Source organism: Bubalus kerabau, chromosome 20 (genome assembly GCF_029407905.1).
Source record: "Bubalus kerabau isolate K-KA32 ecotype Philippines breed swamp buffalo chromosome 20, PCC_UOA_SB_1v2, whole genome shotgun sequence".
NCBI classification, from domain to species: Eukaryota; Metazoa; Chordata; class Mammalia; order Artiodactyla; family Bovidae; genus Bubalus; species Bubalus kerabau.
Window position 1 is genome coordinate 52,103,367 of NC_073643.1, and position 22,266 is coordinate 52,125,632.

The 22,266-nt window shown below is 57.6% G+C and overlaps 1 protein-coding gene across 1 annotated transcript; it reads left to right on the plus strand.

Annotated features, from left to right (window-relative positions):
* Positions 1-350: 350 nt before the first annotated feature.
* MST1R (macrophage stimulating 1 receptor) lies at positions 351-13,713 on the plus strand. Its single transcript, XM_055557356.1, has 20 exons — positions 351-1,901; positions 4,757-4,945; positions 5,020-5,148; positions 5,322-5,492; positions 6,223-6,383; positions 6,732-6,897; positions 7,011-7,147; positions 7,561-7,722; positions 7,819-7,912; positions 8,071-8,280; positions 8,393-8,539; positions 8,628-8,790; positions 8,959-9,060; positions 9,139-9,342; positions 9,614-9,694; positions 9,848-10,029; positions 10,163-10,272; positions 10,524-10,689; positions 11,066-11,202; positions 13,183-13,713. Exons 1-20 carry the CDS (start codon positions 663-665, stop codon positions 13,436-13,438), a joined length of 4,206 nt encoding a protein of 1,401 aa, XP_055413331.1. The 5' UTR covers positions 351-662; the 3' UTR covers positions 13,439-13,713.
* The last annotated feature ends 8,553 nt before the right edge of the window (positions 13,714-22,266 follow it).

Below are 22,266 nucleotides of genomic sequence, written 5' to 3' on the forward strand. Positions count from 1 at the left end.
CACATTCCTGGCTTCTGGTCCCCACAAGGAGGGTCCCCTGGGCCCTGACCAGGAACGAGTGTCTGAGGATGTTGCTGTATCCTGGAGCCGAGAGAAGGATACCAAATGGTCCTCAAACGTACTGGGGCAACCCCTCCCACTTCCGCCCAGTCGATCGTCAGGGGGCGGGACAGAACAGCTCAGATCTACTAAACGTCTCTCCGGGCCACCCTACACCCACTCACCCACAGGCCACTGAGAAAAAAGGGTCCAAGCCTAGGTGTAGGACCCAGGCTTCTGAGGGCGGGGAAAGTCGGCTAGGCAGAGGGGCTGGGCTAGGCCAGCCAGCCAACCGGCAGGCCCCGCCCACAGCTCCGCCCCCACGCCCTGGTCCTGTCCGCCTGCCGGGGTAGCTCCGACAGACTTTGCTCTAATCTCCGGCTGGGAGCCGCAACAAGAGCAACAGGTGAGGCGGCCTCTCTGTCTATGTGTGCCCGCCCGCGCCAGGCGCTCGGACGCTGAGGGCAGGAGAGGGCTGTGGGCCTCTCAGGAGTCCTGGTGGGGTCAGCTGCCCCAGGGCTCCCCGGATCGACCCTCGACGCGGGTCCCAACCCAGACTTCGAGTCTGCTCCCAACCAGGCCTGGGTCTGCGGGAACCTCCACGGGGCCCTACCTGGGCCTCGATGGAGCTCCACCCGCCGCTGTTCCAGCCTTTCCTCTTACTGCTGCTGCTGCTGCCGACGCTGCCGGCGGTGCCCGAGACTGGCGGGTCCTGGCAGTGCCCGCGCATCCCGTATGCTGCTTCCCGCGACTTTGCAGTGGAGTATTCGGTGCCCAGCTTCTCCGCCGGCGGTCCGGTACAAGCCGTTGCAACCTACGAGGGCGGCAGGGAAGGGAGTGCGGTGTTCGTGGCCACACGCAATCGCCTGCATGTGCTTGGACCTGATCTGCAGCCAGTTGAGAGCCTGGCCACCGGCCCTGCTGGGGCCCCTGGCTGCCAGACGTGTGAGGCCTGTGGCCCAGGCCCTCACGGCCCGCCCGGAGACACAGATACGCAGGTTCTGGTGTTGGAACCTGCGCTTCCGGCACTGATCAGCTGTGGCTCCAGCCTTCGTGGCCGCTGCTTCCTGCATGAGCTAGAGCCGGGCGGGACAGCCCTGCACCTGGCGCCACCGGTCTGCCTTTTCTCAGAGCACAATCGGCCAGAGGATTGTCCTGACTGTGTAGCCAGCCCTCTGGGCACCCTCGTGACTGTGGTTGAGCAGGGCCAGGCATCCTATTTGTACGTGGCATCGTCACTGGACTCGGCGGTGGCCGCCAGCTTCAGTCCGCTCTCGGTGTCCATCCGGCGGCTCAAGGCCGACGGTTCAGGATTCGCAGCAGGCTTCGCAGCGCTCTCGGTGCTGCCCCAGCACCTCGATTCCTACCGCATCGAATATGTGTACAGTTTCCACGCCGGAACCTTCGTCTATTTCCTGACGGTACAGCCCGCCGACGTGGCAGCTGCTCCTGGCGCCTTGCACACGCGCCTGGCACGGCTCAGCGCTGTCGAGACCGACCTGGGAGACTACCGAGAGCTGGTCCTCGACTGCCATTTCGCCCCTAAACGTCGGCGACGTGCGGCCCATGAGGGCGGGCAACCCTACCCGGTGCTGCGGGCGGCCCACGCTGCTCCAGTGGGCGGCCACCTAGCCGCTGAGCTGAGCATCCCTGAGGGGCAGGAAGTGCTCTTCGGTGTCTTCTCGACTAGCAGAGACAGCAGCCCAGGTGCAGATCCCAACTCTGTGGTCTGTGCGTTCCCTGTCCACCTGCTGGACACTCTCATCGAGCAGGGCGTAGAGCGCTGTTGTGAGCCTCCGGTCCCCCCTGGCCTCCGGCGAGGGCTGGACTTCTTCCAGTTGCCCAGTTTTTGCCCAGATGCGGTAAGCAGAAGGAAGCGGCTCTCACTTGTGAGCAGTGTGTGTTCACTTCCCATCCATGGCTGAGAGGGTCTAGGAGGGGGAAGGCAGGTGGGGAGAAGCTTTCTCTTCCACCCAGTTTCTTAGGGGGTCAGTCAAACCCCATACTGAAATCTCATCTCCTGGCCAGGCTAGATCCTGTTGCTAAACCTTTTTCCTGCTTCACCCTCTCACTTACCATGGCCTCTTGCTTTTTTGGGTAATTTTCCTGGTTATGGGAAAATTGGATTGCATCATAACTGTCTCTCTGCCAGGCATACTTCCAAACTCTGGGTACAATGGTGGTTGTCCCTTTCTACCTTCCCCCAGTTTATACACTTAAGGACACACACAAAAAGTAGCCCCTCACCCCCAATCCACAGGCAGATACTCACAAATTCACCCAGACTCACATCTACTCACCAACAGTTTTGTTTTCCCTGTGGGAGTGCTTGTTTTGCTCTGCTTTCCCAAGAGGGTGGGGCAGGAGTTGTCAGAGAATGCCCCCCTCCACCCCTGTTCCATAGATCCTTCTGGGCCTTGAAAGTTGGTTGCTTGTCAGGCAGCCTGCCTGCCCTAGGCTTTATGGACCCACTCATCACTGATTGCTCTCCATGGGGTGACGGGGAGAGGAATCAGGGCATAGTGGGAAGGCGGCCTGGCTCTAGTGGATTCCAGGAAACTCACCCCGGTCTTATGCAAGCAACTATAAACATCTGCTTATGAGGAAAGGCCTGGCTGGATTGGTTCACCATGCAGGAGTCCCAGGCTTTCTTTCACCATACTTGGGGCCCTTCTCATCCCAGGAAGGAGGTCTCCCAGCCTAAGCTGAACTAAGGTGCTCCTCCCGGCAGACCCTGCTCAGGTTCCCTTCAGCCATGGTGTTAGGGAGCTAGAACAGAGACTAAGAGGATGGTCCTTAAAATGCTTTTTCCCTGAGGACAAACCTAAAAAAACCCTGACTTCTTGAGGCCACTGAAACAGTCCCACCCTACTTATAAGAGATTAAAACAAGAAAAATGGGTGAATGAATGAAGGAATGGCCTTGGACAAGTGGCCTTTCAGGGAACTAACCCATAGTCACTGGTCTCAGAGTCGTTATCTGTCCTGTGGCTCTGGCCTTGCTGTAACATTCTTCGCTGTCTCCTTTTGCTCTGATTGATGCCCCAGTGGCAGGAGGAGAGTTTACACACAATGAAGGTGGGGAGATCTTCAGCCTCCTCCTTCAGCTGACTCCATCTGGGTTGAGGAGGCCCTAGGGGTGGGAATCCCTAGTCTGGGCTTAGGGAACCCTCATTGCCCTCCTCTCCTTCTCTCTGGGGAATCAGGACCTCTCTCTGACTTGGCTAGGGGTCAGGAGATCAGAAGACACCCGGCCCTGCTTGGCAGTACAAGGCTCGAAAGGGCGAATCTCCAGCCCTACCCACAGTCTGGCCAGGCCCCCAGGCAGTGTGTGAACCAGCCTGTCCTGTGTTTGACCAGTGACTGGGCACACAGCCTCTAGGAGGAAAGCCACTCTGTGTTCCTTGTGGCTGCCCTCATGAAGCCTGAGGGCCTCAGAGCTGGTCCCTGCCCTCCATGGGTTCAGGTGGGGTATTGGACACTTCAGTGTTTTCAGGAGGCTGGGACCCCCAGACAAGCCTAGGAATCCAGAGCTAAGGCCCTGGAGCCCAGGGGCACACAGGCAGGGTAGGGCCTCTGACTAGGGTAGGGCCTCTTTTCCAGCGCACAGCCCCACCTGTCCCTGAGTCATACAGAAAACACCTGGCTGGCTTCCTGCTAGGATCAGGACTTTTACTCATCTCCAGTTAGGACAGACTCCTAGTCCCCACCCACCCAGATCCAGTGTGAGGAGTTTCAGGACCCAGCTCTATGCTGAGGTCTTGCTCTAAGACTTACAATCAGTGCTGAGGTCTCAGGACTGGGTTAAGCACACATTGTCAGATAAGGGCCTCCTATCAGGAGGAGGACCCTTAGGGCTGGCAAGGGAGGGTCCCAAGTTACGAGGGCTACAGAGCCTTGCCTGTACCTTGCATCCACCTCCAATACCCTTGCATCCATACCTTCACTTCTGGTTTCCCAGAAACTTCTACAACCCTGACCTGGGGCACTGGGTGTCCTCCAAACACCTTCCTGTTAAAAACAGGAGAGAAATTAGTGTCTCCTGGCACCCAGGCCTTCAGGCCCTGGTTTATCTCTCCTGTACCTCGAAGGAGATACAGGTAGCGGCTGGAGGTGCTGGAAGATCTTTGGCGTCTCAGGGAGAAAGACCGTGTTACCGAGCCCGTGCCACCCAATTAATCTCAGAGTTCAGCTCCTTAAGCAGGTGGAGACATTGAAGCCTAAAGAGCTGACAGGGTTTGTTGAAATATGGGGCAGGACCAGCAGGGGGCAGGAGAAGACTCTGGTCAGGAACTCAAGACTATCAACCCAGCTCCTCTCCTGGGAGGTGACAAGGCCTTTGACAGGTGGGCAGACCTCTCTGAGCCCGTTTCCTTATCTGTAAAATGGGAGTGATGAGAGAAGCCAACTCCACAGCGTGGTAGTGAGAACAGAATGGGGTTGTATCTGGAAGGCTCCATAACACGTTATCAGAATGGCTGTGGCAGGGAAGGGCTAGGCGCCGGGCGGGGGAGCCAGCCTTCTGGCCTCGGCCTTTTTCCCTGGCCTGGCTACATCTGAGAGCCCCATGGTGGAAGGTGGGGTGCCTGGCAGGTCTGGGGCCTTCTCCAGCCAGGCCAGGTGAGGGGTGGGAGTTTAGGCCACTGTGGTCCCTGACAGAGGCCCGAAGGGTTCGGTGCATGGAGATGAGCCCTGACTCCTTCTTTGACCTTCCCCAGCCTGGTCTGGGGGCCTCCAGCCCCAATATCAGCTGCCGCCACTTCCCTCTGCTCGTCAGCAGCAGCCTCTTACGGGTGGACCTATTCAACGGGCTGTTGGGACCAGTGGAGGTTACGGCACTGTACGTGACGCGCCTCGACAACGTCACAGTGGCCCACATGGGCACAGCCGATGGGCGCATCCTGCAGGTGGGTCCCTTGTCTCTGTGGTCCCTCGTCCCTGGATCCCTGTCCCCATTTTGCTCATGGCCAACCTGTCCCAGGTGGAGCTGGCCAGGTCTCTCAACTACTTGCTGTACATGTCCAACTTCTCACTGGGCAGCAATGGGCAGCCCGTGCATCGGGATGTCAGACGCCTTGGGGACCACCTGCTCTTTGCCTCTGGGGACCAGGTAAGGTGGGCAGGGTAGGGCCCGGGGCTGGGCTGTTGGGAGCACAGGCTCCCGCTCGAATCCAGGGAGGCACTGACACACCGGTCTCACCACCCTGATTTACAGTGGAACCAGGGGTTCTAGGGGGCTTAGCCTTCCCCTTCAGCCACCCCTGAGATACCTGTCTGTTCCAGGTCTTCCAGGTACCGATCTGGGGCCCTGGCTGCCGCCACTTCCTCACCTGTGGGCGCTGCCTGCGGGCACAGAGTTTCATGGGCTGTGGATGGTGTGGGGGCATGTGTGGCCGGCAGAAGGAGTGTCCTGGCTCCTGGCAACAGGACTATTGCCCACCCGTGCTTACTGAGGTATGGCTTGCCTGGCAGGGCACAGTTAAGGGATGGGACCTGCTGGACCTGGGGTGGGAGTCAGCAGGTCTTAACCATGATCTTCCTCAGATCTGGGATGTCCTAAGTAGCTACAAAGAGGGCACATTCAAAGACTTTGAGACAGAATAGTATTGAGTGGCGACTAACATGTGACCTAGAGCAGGGGTCCCCAACCTCCAGGCTGCAGATCAGTACCTCCTGTTAGATCAGCTGCAGCATTAGATTATAAACAAAGTACATAATAAATACAATGTGCTTGAATCATCCCGAAACCATCTCTCCTCTTCCTGGTCCATGGAAAAACTGTCTCCCGTGAAACCAGTCCCTGGTGCCATAAAGGCTAGGGACTGCTGACCTAAAGTGAAGGGATTCCCAGGTGGCGCTATCGGTAAGGAACCCACCTGCCAATGCAAGAGATGGGGGTTCAGTCCCTGGGTCGGGAAGAGCCCCTGTAGAAGAGCGTGGCAACCCACTCCAATATTCTTGCCTGGAGAATCCCATGGACAGCAGAGCCTGGTAGGCTATAGTCCATAGGGTCACACAGAGTCAGACATGACCGAAGCAACTTAGCATCCAGCACGCAAGCATGACCTAGGGTGACTGGAGTGTGGCAGGCAAGGAGTATGGCAGAAAACTTAGGGGGAAGCAGACAGGGCTGAGAGTCCTGACCCATAGAGGGACTCAGGCTATGTTCTCCTCCCCCTTTCAGTTCTATCCCCGCAGTGGACCCCTAAGGGGCAGCACAAGGCTGACCCTATGTGGCTCCAACTTCTACCTGTACCCTCCTGGTCTGGTGCCTGAAGGCACCCATCAGGTCACTGTGGGTCGAAGTCCCTGCCGACTGTTACCTAAAGGCAACTCAGACCTCAGGTATGACCTGGTCCCTGCTGTTTCTGTCCCTGATGCACGTAAACCAAGCAGCCCCTTTGCTGTGAGATCCTGTCCTCAGCTTGCATGGGGTAAGCTGCGGTGGCTCTGCTTGATTTGTGTCTGGGGTGACACCCCTATTCCTTTCTGAGCCTGCATGTGCCTTATCTGTCTGTTGAGTTATGGCCAAACTAGTCCCTGCACCGACAGTTCCTGTTGACCCAGGATTGAGGCATGGGTAGATAGATGCTATCTTTAAGCTCAGAGGAGACCTGTGATTTGTGGTGGGCAGGCCAGTAGGCCTGTGTGACCCACCCCCCCAGCCGACCTTGAGTTCCCTTGATGTCCCAGCCGACTGCCCCGGAAGGACTTCATAGAGGATTTTGAGTGTGAGCTGGAGCCCTTGAGCACGCAGGTAGCCGGGCCTGCCAACGTCAGCCTCACTGTGACCAATATGCCACTGGGCAGGCACTTCCGGGTAGAAGGTACCTCCATGCTAGGAGGCTTCTCTTTCATGGTGAGGTCACCTTGCCTTGTATGTGTCCTTGGGCAGGTGGGCAGTTCGGGCAGGGAAGGGTTTGGAGGGGAGGGCCTCCTATTCCAAGCTAAGCCATCTCCATGCCCTCTTAGGAGCCAGTGCTGACAGCAGTCCGACCCTTCTTTGGCCCTCGGGCAGGAGGTACCTGCCTCACCCTTGAAGGCCGAGGCCTGTCTATTGGCACCAGCCAGACTGTGCTGGTCAATGGGACTGAGTGCCCACTGAAACAGTAAGAGCCAGTGGGAAGGGGAAGGGAGGCAACAGGGTCCCACATAGGGGAACCCTCAGCAGGTAGGGCTTGGATCCGCGACAGGGCAGGGGAGGAGGGCTCAGTCACTCAGTGGAGGGAACGGTCCAGGAAGAAGTGTCTGTTGCTCCCTCCAGCCCCGAGGTGGTTTGGGGGTGGTGAGAGAGCCCATTATAGTGTCCATTGACTGCAGCCAGCGCTATGGGGTCCCTGTTCCTCCCTGACTTCTTGGAGGCCTTACTGGGACCACCCTGTCTTCAAACAGACCATGGAGTTTGGGCAGATCGGGGAGATGACCGACAGAGAAACTGGGAGGGGTCTGTTGGCCCCTGGAGGAGCTGGGCCTGGCCATCACTTGGAAGGTGCCCCTGAGCCCAATCCCCCCTGTTCTGCAGGGTCAGCGAGGGGCAGCTTTTATGCACCACGCCCCCTGGGGCCGCTACTGCCAGCGTTCCCATTCGCCTGCAGGTAGGGGGCGCCGAGGTGCCTGGCTCTTGGAACTTCCACTACCGGGAAGACCCCATCGTCCTGGGCATCAGCCCCAAATGTGGCTATACGTAAGTGTCACCTCCTCGCCCATTCTGGTCTCTGAAGGATGAGGGATCCAGCCTCAGAGAGCACCCCGAGGCCCACCACCCCGCTCTCCTCCACAGTGGTTCCCACGTCACCATCCGCGGCCAGCATCTGACTTCAGCATGGCACCTCACGCTGTCATTCCATGATGGGGTCAGGGCAGTGGAGAACAGGGTGAGCGGGCGCTGGCAGCTGCTGAGTGGGCACTTGCCAGGAGGGAGGAAGGCCACACCAGTCCCCTGAGTTCCAGCTCCAGCCCACGCTGGGTTCAGGGGCCCGGGGTGGCTGAAGGTAGGATACCGGAGCTTACCGCTCTCACCTGGGCCCCACAGTGTGAGGGGCAGCTCCCGGAGCAACACAGGTGCCGCCTGCCCGAATACGTGGTCCGAGGCCGCCGAGGGTGGGTGACTGGGAACCTGAGTGTCCGTGGGGATGGAGCTCCTGGCTACACACTGCCTGGCTTTCGCTTCCTGCCTCCACCCCACCCACCCAGCAAGGACCTGGCCCCCCTGAAGCCTGAGGAGCACGCCATTAAGTTTGAGGTAAGTGTGGGGGATGAGGGGTGAGGACAGTGGAGGGGGTAGGGCTGCAGCCTCGCCGAAGGAGCGTGGGGGGGGTGCGGGCACTGGCCAGCCCCCGTGGCTGTCTCTGCAGTACATCGGACTGGGCACTGTGGCTGACTGCGTGGCTGTGAATGTGACTGTGAGTGGCAAGAGCTGCCAGCACGAGCTGCGGGGGGATGTGGTCGTCTGCCCCCTGCCCCCCTCCCTGCCACTTGGCAAGGACGGTGCTCCACTGCAGGTAGGCAGCTCTGTTGGCCCTCCTCAGGAGACACGGGTCGGGGGGGCGTCTACAGGCTGGGCCTGAGCTGCCACCTAATGCCCCTCAGGTCTGCGTGGATGGTGGGTGCTACACCCTGGGCAAGGTAGTGCGGCCAGGTCTGGAAGGGGTCTCCCAGAGCACGCTCCTTGGTGTCCTCCTGGCTCTGCTTCTGCTTGTGGCTGTGCTGGCTGCCATACTGGTCTTCAGTTACCGCCGGAGGAAGCAGCTAGGTGAGCCCTCCACTGCCAAGCTGACCCAGCCCTCACTCCCAAACTATGACGTCTCCAAGCCCCTATATCCTCTCTGTCCAGGCCTTGGGGGTCTGCCCACACCTCCTGGCTCTGGGTAAGCCTCTAGGACCTTGGAGTGGCTGGCTACTAGCAGGCATTTGTCCACAGTTCTTTCTTCAAACCTGGAAGACTTGGCCTCCCTGGACCGGACCCCTGGAGCCATGCCTCTGCCTCTGCTCCGCTCAGGCTCGGATTACAGAAATGGCCTTGGTGAGATGCTGGAGGTGCTAGAAGGTGGGACCATACTGTCTGCTCCACCAGCCCCTTATTCCCTCTCTTCCTCCACAGCCCCTCCTACCACTGGCCAGGATTCCTCCACTCAGGTCCACAGAATATCCTCCTCAGACAGCGGGGATGGGTCCCGTGTCCCATTGCTGCGGAAAGGATCCATCCAGCTTGGGGACCTGGACTCTGTGCTCCTGGCTGAGGTCAAGGATGTACTGATTCCCCATGAAAGGGTGGTCACCCACGCTGACCGAGTCATTGGCAAAGGTATGAGTGCCAGACCAGGTGGAGCAGGGGAGAGATGGAGTCCTGAGATGACATGGGCTCGAGGAACAGTTGGGCAGGACTCTGAGCCTCCATTTGCTCATCTGTGAAATAGGAACTCTGTCTTCAGTGGGTTCTGGTGCAGATTAAGAGGGTATGTGAGGGCTGCAGGCTCTGCCATCACGAGTTGGAGTTCTGAGGTCTGGTTGCCGGTGGGTGGAAGTGGTGTGTGCTCTGGGCCCTGGGGCCCCTCTCACCATCTCTCCCTCATCAGGCCATTTTGGAGTTGTCTACCATGGAGAATACACAGACGAGGCCCAGAATCGAATCCACTGTGCCATCAAGTCACTGAGTCGTAAGTGGAACAGAGGCTGGGAGGATCCTCGTCCCTGCTGTGCTACCACTCGGCTCCGTGACCCTGAGCGGGAGACTTTTGTTTCCTCCGTTTCCCCATCTGACCCTTATCAAGGGGTTCCCTGCCCTGGGCCTGACTCCAGCCTCCTTGCAGGCATCACAGAGGTGCAGGAGGTGGAGGCCTTCCTGCGCGAGGGGCTGCTCATGCGCCGTCTGCACCACCCGAATGTGCTGGCTCTCATTGGCATTGTGCTGCCCCCGGAAGGGCTGCCCCGCGTGCTGCTGCCCTACATGCGCCACGGAGACCTGCTGCAGTTCATCCGCTCACCCCAGCGGGTCAGTCGGTGCTTAGCTGACTCTGGGTTCTGGGGGGTGGATAGGTGGGGGGGGGGGGGGCTTGGGCAGCAGCTGGGCATGGAGCTGCTCGACCTCACCTACTGGCCCACCTGTGCTTCCCACCCACCCCCAGAATCCCACAGTAAAGGACCTCATCAGCTTTGGCCTGCAGGTGGCCCATGGCATGGAGTACTTGGCCGAGCAGAAGTTTGTGCACCGGGATCTGGCTGCTCGGAACTGCATGTGAGTAGCCAGAGAGAAGCCAGGGGGCGGAGCGCCGGGGCGTGCAGCTGAAGGCGCCCCCAGGGAAGGCCCACGCTCCATTTCTTGCTATATAGCCCTGGACATGTCCTTCTCTTTCTGGCCCTCCATTTTTCTGTCTGCCCAGCGCAGGCTTGGGTTGGATGCTGTAGCTCAGAAACCCTGTGAGGGCCTGAGATAGATGGGTTTGGGCCTGGTGGGGACCAGTCCTGAGTGTGATCCTCCCCTCCCAGGCTGGATGAGTCATTCACGGTCAAGGTGGCTGACTTTGGTCTGGCCCGTGATGTCCTGGACAAGGAGTACTACAGTGTCCAGCAGCACCGCCACGCTCGCTTGCCTGTCAAGTGGATGGCGCTGGAGAGTCTGCAGACCTACAGATTCACCACCAAGTCTGACGTGGTGAGGCCCCACCTGCCCCAGAGTCCACCCAGCCTCAGACAACACTCGTTCTTGCCCATTCAACTCTGGATGTTGATGAACCCAGGGAACCCTGTGTTGGGTGGTGCCCATAGACCATTTGCCCATCTCTGGGCAGGTATCAGGGCAAGAGGTGGCTCTCACAGGCAATCCAGGCCTTGCCAAGCCCCAACTCTGGGCAGGCTCGGAGAGGGGACAGAGCGAAGATGCTTGTGAGGTATAGAAGAACAATTCCGATTTGGGGGTGGAGCCCCTCATTTCCAGCTAGCAGGCTCTGGGAGGGAGCAGACCTGGAGGGGTCCACCTGTCCCCAGATTTGAGCTAAGAGTTGAGTCCCTTCACCTGTCCCCTCCCACAGTGGTCGTATGGTGTGCTGTTATGGGAGCTGCTGACACGGGGTGCCCCTCCATACCCCCACATCGACCCTTTTGACCTTACTCACTTCCTGGCCCAGGGTCGGCGCCTACCCCAGCCTGAGTATTGCCCAGATTCTCTGTGAGTATATGGACATGGTAACGGGGAGGGAGCTGGGACTAGAGACAAGGAGGTGAGGAGGGGGCTGGAGACAGAGTTCTTGCCTGGCTTTTTGACTCATTCTCAGGTTGACCTAGAAAGGGACCCTCTCTGGGCCTCAGTTTCCTCATCTGTGGACTGGTTCCGCCAGCATCAAGGCTTGGTGCTAGAAGGAGATCATGGTTGCCATGGTAACAGCATTCCTAATCATTGGTTGAGGCCAGTGATTTCATTTCCCAGCACTCCTCTCCCCACAATCCCCAGCAAGGGGGGCTGTTTTCTATCACTTCCACTTACTTAACCTCAAGGAAAGGTTCCATTAGCTCCCACACTAAGCCCCCTCCACATCTCCAGATCAGAAATTGTTTTTCATTGGATATAGTTTCAGATTCCCTATTCCCAGAGGCATGGCGGCAGCTGTGTTTCATCAGTGCCTGTCGGGTGGTTCAGCTTCATGAGCAGCTCGCATGCCTTAGCCATGCTCAGGTCTTTGAGGTTAGAACGGGAAGAACCAGGTCACAGGTAAAGGTGGCTAATGATTCCTGTGTTGCTCAGCTTGTGTTCCAGAAGGGTATGAGTAACCCTTCCTCACAGCCCTGCCTGCCTTGCTTTTGCTTTTCATATTTATTTCACTGATGCATCTGCTTCAAAGTCAGGGAAATTAACTTCTGCCTCCGGGTCAGGCTCCCTGAAACAGACTCTGAGATGGAGATTTACACGTATGCAGGTGGTTGATTCCTAGGTTGGGGGCAAGGGAAGCAGGACTAGGGAGGCAGAGAAGTAGAGCTGTGATGCAGATGTAAAAGAGGCTGCTGTCCATCCCCCGGGATCTCTGGAATTGGAGTGGCCCTTTAGAGTTTTCTGAAATTGAGACCCAGGGGCCCGGGTCTTTGCACCATACATCAGTCACTGCTTACAGCTGTCCAGGAGGAAGGCATGTGAGCCTGGAGGAGGCATTTCTTTTCTACCTAGGGCAATTCCTAGAGGGCACCTCAGTCAAGAGCCATCAGCAACCACAGGGAGAATGAAGGGGGCCATGCCAGGATCCTCTAGACCAGGGAAGTCCCTTGTCTCTGGGCTTCAGTTTCCTCATCTGCAGAGTTAGAGTGATCACAGTACCACCCTCAGAGTTCTCAGAATTATACAAGATTATCATGTGTAGGGCACTTTTAGTATCATTTAGGGCAGGGATGACATTTCCAAGATAAAGGGGCATGTGTTAGGACCCATCAGACAAACACAAAGAAACTGCTTGGGATCCATGGTGCCAAAGAAAGTGAAAGGAAAGTGAAAGAAAAGTGAAAGTGCTAGTTGCTCCGTCGTGTCCGACTCTTTGCAACCCTGTGGACTGTAGCCCGCCAGGCTCCTCCGTCCATAAAATTCTCCATGCAAGAATACTGGAGTAGGTTGCCATTCTCTTCTCCAGGGTATCTTCCTGACCCAGGGATCGAACCCAGGTCTCCCGCATTGCAGACAGAATCTTTACCACCTGAGCCACCAGGAAAGCCCATATGATGCCAATGAGTTGCCCCATAATCTTAGTGCTTTGAATCCCCATTTCCTCAGACCTGGGCTTCCTTCCTAGAAGACCTGATGATAAGTGCAATAGCTTGTGAGCTGGGCCCTACGCTCGGAACTTCACAGGAGTCTTCTCATTTTATACCCCAAAAGCCCTGTGATCAGAGAAGGATCCAGAGGCACAGAGAGGTTAAGAAACTTGTTGAGATCACGAAGCCCAGGTCACAGGACACGGGAGTCCAGCCTCTCAACCCCTGAGGCAATTCGACCTCTGCCAGGGTGGGAAGGCAGGCAGTTATAATAAGAGCTTCCCTGTAATTGGGAGAGGCAAGGCATCAGCCATGTCGTACGCTGTGGCCTGCCAGGGGGCTAAGCGCAAGTGGATAGCCCAGAAGCTCGGGGTGGGGGTGCACCGTGCCGCTAATGTTTTCCTCTCCCCGGTAGGTACACTGTGATGCAGCACTGCTGGGTGGCGGACCCCATGGCACGACCCACCTTCGGCGAGCTAGCAGGGGAAGTGGCACTCGTGGTGGCTGCGCTGCGAGGGGACCACTACGTGCAGCTGCCCGTGGCCTACGTGAACGTGGGCCCTGGTGCTCCTGACAAGGCAATCATGCCCTTGGAACAGTCACCATCCCCAACAGTGCACAGGAGCCCAGGGCGGCCCCGGCCCCTCTCAGAGCCACCGAGACCCACGTGACCTCAGCCCCAGGCGGGCCTTGGGGCTTGGACCTGCATAGTGGTGGCAGTTACCCCAAGCTGCCTCTGGGCTGGCCTCTGCCGTGTCCCGGTCCCTTCACCTTCAGGGGCATAGGAGGACTGCAAGGCATATTGGTCTCTCGCTCCTCGGGAGGACCCAGTGCGGGGATCCTTGATGCAGTATTTATGAGGTGTCTGCTGTGTGCCTGGCTGCTGGGCACAGGGGACTCAGGGGTGACCACTGGCCCTTAAATCAGTAAATGAACAAATGAATATTTAAGTACACTTTGTGGTAAATGCTATGAAAGGAAAAGACAGGCTGCTCTGAGGGAATGGAGGACAGCCCTAGATAGATGAAGAGGGAGGTAAGGGAGGCCACCCCAGGAGGTGACATTTTTGCTGGGATGTTGTCAGATGGTAACTGCGCCAGAAATGGTTGAGGAAAGAGAGTTTTGGCAGAGTGAACAGCCCATGCAAAGGCCCTGAGGCTGGAAAGGGGTTGGGTCAGCAAGAAGGCTCCAGAGAACAGGAAGGGCAAGCCAGGCCCACATCTAGAATACAGGGCCCTGGGGACTTTCAGATGGAACCCAAGAGGGGTGGGTTGAAAACCCAGACATGCAGCAGCCACGATGCCTTCTGCTGTTGCCCAGTCCTCCCATCCCTTTGCCCAGGCCCTAGCCCCTCTCCAGGGCTCCCTGCTCCACCTGCACCTTTTCCCTAACTGCCTGCCCCCACCCACTGTTAAGGCATGGAGACTTGTCCCCCTCTCCCCCAATCATGCCAGCATTGCTCTTGCAGCCTTGAGAGAGATGAGCCTGCAGCAAGGCCTCAGCTCCACACTTACAAGGCACCAGCTTCGAGGTGCAGACGGCTCAGGCTATTTATACTCGTCAAGGCCACAGTACAATAGCCACTAGAAGGGCAGCTCCACCGGAGGAGAGCATCTTCCTCCTTGGACTGCTGCTCCCCCATGCCCTTAAGGCTGAGGGGGCCACTGGGCCCTGTTTGGTGTGGACACCTGGGCAACCAGGGTGACTGGGCCCCGGACCTGTGCCGTGGTGGGTCCTCTCTCTTGCTCAGGCTTCCCATGGCCTCTCTCTCATCAGTTGGGGGACCCTGACTCACCCTAAGGGAAGTACGCTCCTGCCCCTTTGAGTCACCAGCTCTCTGGCCTGTCATGCATGGAACCCTGGGTTTAGGGCAAGAGCCCCCTGGTAAGCAGAGGAGGGGTCTCCTTGGGACTGGAGCTGCCTAGCTGTTTTCTACCCATCTATTGCCCACTCTGTCACCTCAGGTCAGAGGAGGCCCAGATATGGGAACCTGAAGGACTCTGAGGACAGGTAGGTAAAGCTTAAATTGAGACTCAAGCTCTAGCGCAAGGGTCTGAAGATCAGAGCTCTAGAAGCCACAGAGGAGTAGAGATGGGCTCCGTCTGCCCATTTACCACCTCACCCCTAATGCCCAAGAGTGCAGGCACAGAGGAGGAGGTTGTAGCCTTGCACACTCTGCCAGGGACCTCTGGGCTCCTTCCTTGCCTGTGTCACCCCTGAGGCTGGGAGAGAAGTGAGTGGAATGGTCCTGGAACCCTCCCACAGCTGTGGTCCCCGTACCAGTTGGAAAGGACTGTCTCCATCCCTCTGCCTGGTAGTCCTTGTGCCCTAATCTCATCCTGGGGATCTAAGGGTGACCCCAGGCTTGGAGCTGGGTGGGAAGTGAGGACAAGGCTCAGAGGCTTCACTGAAGTTAGACTGAGGCTCCTTCCCCACTGGGTCTCTGCAGCTTAGGGACCATGGTCTTATCATGAGCCCAGAAAAGAAAAGGATAAGAAAGGGTCTCAGGGAACTTCCCTGGTGCTTCAGTGGCTAAGACTCCATGCTCCCAGGTTCAATCCCTGGTCAGGGATTAGATTCCACATGCCACAGCTAAGAGTTTGCATGTCTCAACTAAAGATCCTGCATGCTGCAACTAAAGATCCTGCATGCTGCAACTAAAGAGTCCACGTGTTGCAACTAAGACCCGGTGCAGCCAAATATATATATATTTATATATGTGTAAGAGAGAGACTCAGAGAGAAAGGGGATTCTCTGGATGGGAGGGAAGCTTATGGAGGAGAGAAGGGAGATGGAAGACGCTCAGCGTGTGTCAGTTTCCCGTGTAGCCAGAATATGGGGCTTCGGGCCTGTTTCTGGGCCAAGGGCCTCCAGGGCCAGGATTCTCCAGGGAGGGGACACACTTAGCAGGTGCTTGACACAACTGCACTGCCTCTCCCTCACACTGAAGCCCCCAAGCTCTGAACTCTGTTCTCAGAGCCATTTGATAGTTCTACGTTCATCTGGAGTGACTGAAGATGGAACTGCTTCAGGGTTTCCAGTTCCTGCCTGGGCCACCAGGGAAGAAAGGAGGGGTTAGTCCTAGCTGCCCACCATGGGCTGAGCAGAACAGGAGCTTTGAGTGGCTTCCAGGGTTCATGAAGTCTGGGTTGCCTTTCCCTTATTTATTTGTTTGTTTTTTGCTTTTCCCTTGGGGGAGGACTGAGTAGGGGCCGGAGCAAGAGGGAAATTGCTGGTGGCCCTGGTGGGCCCCGGGCCTGTCACTGGGGCTGGATGGGATGAGCGCAGGTTTCTCCCACGGCTTTGGAAGTCCAGTCTTCCCATCATGAGCTGTGGGGAGTGGGTGTCAGCTCATCTGCCTCATCTCCCTCCATTGCAGCTCAGTGGGGCTGGGGGCCGGCAGGTGCCAAGAGAGGCTGGAGGGAGGCCAGGCTGGGAGCTGGGGCTGAGGAAGCAGCAGATGACTCACACCCTCCTGATTGCCCATTGGTGTCAGTGTCGTCTGGCACCTGGAGGGCAGACATGGGGTAGACCGACCTGCTTTGATGGACCAGAAGTCTGGTCTGGGATTCCCCTTATGCCAAAGCCCCAGCCTTTCAGAGAATTTCCACAGGGATCCAAAGGCTCTCTAGGGGTCGCCCCTGAGGGCTCCAGACACAACCCCATTTCAAACCCTGAGACCTTTCTGGGACAATGACTTCATCGGTCATTCCCTTGGTGCAGCCCATGAGGCCCTGGGTCCACCTCTGATGCCACTGCATGAACTAACTCTCTGCAGCTGTAGGAGACCCGCCCCTCCTCCAGGGCTGGGTGGGGTTGGGGGGCCGTGGGTGCTGCTGGGAGGGTCTGAGGCTCAGGAAGACCCAGCATGCATCTTTCACACTTAGTGCCTCTGCCTGGAGAGAAGCAGCCCTGAGAATCGATAACCGAGCGCTAATCTGGCATCTGCCAGGCCCAGGTGAAAAACACCTATCACTCCACGCTGGGCTGGAGAACTCTCCTCCGTGAAGACCCGGGAACCGAGCATCTCTTCACCCACAGCCTCTGCTCTGTCTGTGTGAGAGTCCAGTCAGCTCAAAGGTGGAGCTACTCCAGCCTGGAGGAGGGGCGATGACTTGAACCACCCCCAGCATTCCCCATCCGGCACTGGGAGCCAGCTGAGCCTTAGTCTCTCTCTCCATTCTTTTGGGGGTTCATTCCAGTCAGAGTTTTTAGCCCAATGAGCCTAGATGCCAAGAGAACCTAGCACCAGCTCCTGTCCCTCCGCGGCTACCCATTTGCCCACAACTTCAGCTCCACCCATCCAGGAGCTGGGACCGTGGAAGGGAAGCAGAGGTATTAATGGTCCTGACAGCCAGCCTGTGCCGTGCAGGTGGCGGGAGGGTCCTTGGGTTTGGCCCTCATCAGTCTCATTGTTTGCTCTGTGGGAGCTTGAGCTCGTGGGGCCTGTCCTGTGATGGTTGCTATTCTGAGCTCAGATGGTGGGAGCGGAGGGACATTGCTGAATCCCTGGGGCTCTGCACAGGCAGAGGCAGATGGAGCATGAGATCCAGGGGCATCCTTGCCTTCTCTCTCATTCCCCTTCATATTGGTTTAGCCACTCGCAAACTTGTGATCTTAGACTGGGCAGCTGGGATCTGGGAATGCATCAGGGAAGACAGGGGACTCAAAAGCAGCTGGTGGCCAAGATTGCAGGATTCAATTAGCTCTGAAGCCAGATCTCCCTTCCTCGTGCCACAAGTCCCCCAACTCCCACCGCCCCCTTCCCCACCCCCCACCCCCGCTGATTCCAGTGCAGCCAGGACCATGGAGACTTAGAGGCCCCCAGAGGCACACAGCCCACGTGTCTGAGCTGTGCTCCTGCCTGGAGTACCCTCCCTCCACAGATCTAAGTGCTACCGTGTGCAGCCTCTGGGACACAGGGCTGGTGTCTGAGCCCCTGGACAGTAGGCAGGGATGAGCTTCTGGGGAACCAGGCATTACTTTTCACTCCATTAGCAAGTGGTTGTCTGCACTGGGAACCCTTTAAGACTTTTTTTTTTACATACTTTATTTTATTTATTTATTTGGCTGCACCAGGTCTTAGTTTTGATACAGGGGCTCTTTAGCTGCAGCATGTGGGATCTAATTCCCTGACCAGGGATCGAACTCAGGGCCTTTGCATCAGGGAGTGTGGAGTCTTAGTCTGTGGACCACCAGGAGAGTCCCCCCAAGGCTCCTCTGTAGTTCCTCTGGGCTACACGGTAGTGACAGCTTCAGCCAGCCATCGATCCTGCTGACATGTCTCTCTGAGCTGGGGAGCCCCCTCTTCAAAGGGGGAAAGGAATTCTTTGGGCTGCCCCATCACTCTGCCCCCATGGGCTCCTGTCCTGCTCTCTTTGACCCAGCCATCTGTTCTTAAAGTCTCCCCCACCCTCCACAGGGACTGGGCGGGAAGGCAGCCCTCCTCACATCCCCATCGCAGGTGTGGTGGGAGGTCTCTTCTTGCTAGTCTTGAGGCCCTGCTTCTGGCAGCAAGGACTCCCTCCTCCTCCCTCCCGACTCCTGGCTGGATGGGGGGCTGCTCCCAGGGAAGTGGTGGGGGGAGCTGGCCGCAGCCCCTCAGCCAGCTGTGGACAGCAGTCAGGGTGGCTGTGCTGTTGCCCTCCCTTGTGGCTGGTGCGGCTGGCCATCTTTCACGCAGAGTTACGTAAGCTTGAGTCAATTGGAGCTCAGAGCGGTTCATTGTGGGCTATTTTTAAGCTGTAACACATCACAGCAGAGGGGTCACTGCACCATGGCTTGCAGGGAAGGTTGTTTAAACATCTGTTATTTAAATTTTCCTGCGCCTTAGAGCTCAAAAGACCCGTCTTCCCTCACTCTTGGATTCTGCCTTTCACATCCCAGGTGAGGGGTATTATCACCCCTCATCCCGCCATAGCTTCCTCTGGGCTGGGCTTTCCTGCACCATAACTGCCATTGTTTGGGATCAGGCAGGGAATGGGGCAGGGAGAAGGTGCCAGATCCATGGAATGGGTGCACCCCGGCCAGAAGAGACTTCCAGGGAAGCAGGAAGTTAGAGTTCACAGGGAGGAGAGGAAAACGCAGAGTGCTGGGTATAGAGCTGAGAGGCGGCAGATACAGCCTTCCTCCTGGGGGGGCTTTGGTTTCCCATCAGGACCCACCCAGAGAGGGTTGATAACAAGGTCCTTTCAGGGGGCTTTTCAGAAGCCTGCCTTTGCCTGGGCTGTGTTCCTGCCTGGAGTGCCCTCCCTCCACAGATCTAAGTGCTACCCATGTGCAGCCTCTGGGACACAGGGCTGGTGTCTGAGCCCCTGGACAGTAGGCAGGGATGAGCTGCTGCATTGCTTTTCACTCCATTAGCAAGTGGTTGGCTGCACTGGGAGCCCCTTAAGACTTCTGTTTTACATATTTTATTTTATTTATTTATTTGGCTGCACCAGGTCTTAGTTGAGGAACATGAGCTTTTTAGTTGCAGCATGTGGGATCTAGTACCCTGACCAGGGATCGAACTCAGGGCCTTTGCAACAGGGAGTGCAGAGTCTTAGTCCCTGGACCACCAGGAAAGTCCCCCTAAGGCTCCTTTTGATCCTAGATTTTTTTAAAGATGTCTAGAGTCTTCCCAGAGTGCAGGGTGGGGAAGGCAGGTCACCTGGAAGAGTGCAGGGCCAGGGACTTGATGAGCTGACCCCTGGGAACACCACCAAACCCAAGACACGTCTGTGTTGAAAAACCAGGTCTGGGGAACTTGGCTGCTCACGGGGCCTTTCCTGCCTACTGTCCCCAGAACCTCCTGGGTAGGAGGATTCCAGCCTGATCCGTGAGGAAGGAGGGTTTCTCAGAGTGAGCGGACTGTCCCCATCTCCTGGAGTCTGACCCTCTCCCCAGGGTTTGGGGCTCCCCCAACTCTCCGAGCCAGCCTGGAGCGGGTCAGGTGAAGTGTGAAGAGAGGCAGCGCTGAAACCTGCCCTCACAGACGAGTCTCGGTATGGCCTTCCTCTCAGACTGAGCTCCTCCCTGTTGCTTCTTGGCCCCTTCATCCCAGACAGCCCTCAGCCTGGGGAATGGGCTCAGCTGGGGGGGAGGGGCTCTCCAGGTTGCCATGGCAACATGTTGGCCCTCCTCACTTTCCAGAATCAGAAATAGAATTGGATGCCCTTCTTCCTGGTGAGAGACTATTTAAAAACATGTTGGGGGGAGGGGTACAGGGGCAATGTCCCTGCCTGATCCCCAAGAGGGGCTGGGTAGAAGGGGCCCAGCCTGAGAGCTTCTCTGACTGCCCCACTGCCCCTCCCCTTAGCTGGATGAAGCCGAGTGGGCTTTGATCAGCCAAGAATTGTGAGTACAAAAGACTCAGCCTGGTCCCACAGGGTAAGTAACTAGCCCCTACTCAGCACCGCCAGGTTCCTGGGAGGCACTGGCTTAGTGCCCGCCAGGAAAATGCCCCCTCCCAGGCCTGAGCTGCCTGCTAAGCTACCGGGAAAAGCAGCAGGGCCAAGTGGGATATAGCTTGAGTATCGAGGGATTGAGGCTGCAGAGCTCGGAAGGCGAGGGATTGAGGCTGCAGAGCTCGGAAGGGAGGCATGTTGGTTCCCTTCCAGCAGAGTCCATGCCCGCCTGGCCCTGGGCATGGCACCCAGTGGTGGCACTGGAAGTTACAGAAGTGTGGGTCCAGAGCTTGGTGGCCTGGCCTCGGATTCCGCTCTACAACTCACTAGCTGCAACCTCTGCAGTCTCTCTCTCCTCCCTGTGCCTTGGTTGCCTCGTCTGTAAAATAAGGATGACAGCACCCGGCTCTCACTGAATTGCTGTGAGGCTGGCTCGCGATGCTCAGCGCTCCCAGGTGCAGAGGAAGCGCCCAGTCCATAGCAGTCGGTGTTCTCTTTTGCCATCAGGGGTGTTTGCATCCCAGGTGGGAAAAGCCGTCTCTGCTCCAGACTGCCTTCTCTGGTCCTTCCTTCGTGGGCCACACCCTTCTCAGGTCAGTTTGTCGCAGAGGACCTCAGCCCTGGCAGAAAGGGTTATGCCTCCTTCCCCAGGAGGTGGGGGGATGGCTTAGGGATGGCCAGGCAGTGATTTTCAGGGCCTCCCTCCCCGCCCCCCACTCCAGCCCTCCCACAAGCACAACAGGCTGCTACTAGCATCTCTGTCACGGGGAAAAACAAAACCAGATTAAACAAACAAAAAAAAGCAGTATGCTCGGGGACAGAAATTACTGAGGTGAATATAGTGTTCAGCAAGCCTGTGTGTGTGTGTGTGTGTGTGTGTGAATGCACGCATGCGCAGGCCACAGAGCCTTGGGCCATGCCACCTTCCTGGACCATAATCCGTCCAGAGACCTCTGTCCCCCTTCTTCATCAAAAGCGGCATCTGGGGAACGGGAAGGGGCCCTGGGGGCCTGAGCCGTGGCTGAGTCAGGCTTTGCCCAGGAAGGTACAGATGAAGCACCAAGCTAGCCTTGGTCCCTGGTCACATCACTTCACACCCCATGGCCATCCGTAAGCACTATTTTTAACTTTGGTGAAAATACACCGTTTCAGAGGACAAGACTACAGCCGCATTCTCCACAGACCTGTTTCCTGGGTAGAAAGACTGAGGCCTGAGAAAATAGCCCTGGGGGACAAGAGGGAAGAGGCCCAGGGCTCATAGCTGGGGGCGGGAGGAAGGTCTGACCCCACCCCAGTCAGAACTTCCAGACCCAGGCTTCGGCTATGGGGGCGGTTCCCAAACCGAGCCTGTTTTCTATGGCTGCCAGGCTCAACTGGGCCTGGGCTGGTGGGCCAGAAGGGTCCCATGCCTCCTGGACCCTCTGTTTGCCCATCTACGAAATGGAGCGTGGAACCGCCCACCTGGTCTAATACCCTCCTTTCGGGTGTGCTGCCCAAGCCCAGTCCTTTGTCCCACTTGTCCTCACTGTGTGTGGTCCCGGTACCCAGTCCTTCACCCACCATACTCCCAGTGTGGAACCAGCCCTGCGCCCTCGGTGTGGGCAGTCCCCTAACCTCTGTGTCCCTGTTGTGCCCCATTGCATAATTGCTCTTTGGCTGGTCCGGTGTCCTACGCCCAGTATTCTGCCAGCGTGAGGCTGACACAATGGGACAAGAGCTAGAACACTGTGACTGGAAGGTTCTGAGCAGAGGCCCCACCCCCACCCATGTCACCCCCATCCCCACCTCTGTGGGACACTGGGCTGGGCCTGAAAGACATGTGGCTCTGGGGAGGGGGCTCTGGGAGGCACAGGCAGAGGAAAACCATCTGGAGCAGAAAGACTGCCAAGGAGCGTCTGTCCCTGGAGCAGGAGCCGGGGAACATGGGGGAGGGGAGTTAGAGCCTGAGTCTGGGCCCCTCACCCACTTCCGGCTCTCAGGACTGAGTGGTGAAGGGGCTTGGCCTCCTCTCTCTCCCCACGGGCCTCACACACTTCGAACGGCATCCGTGGGTCAGGGTTTAAGCATCAAGTTGCCACATAGGAAATGGGGAAAAAGAGCCAAGTCTGGCA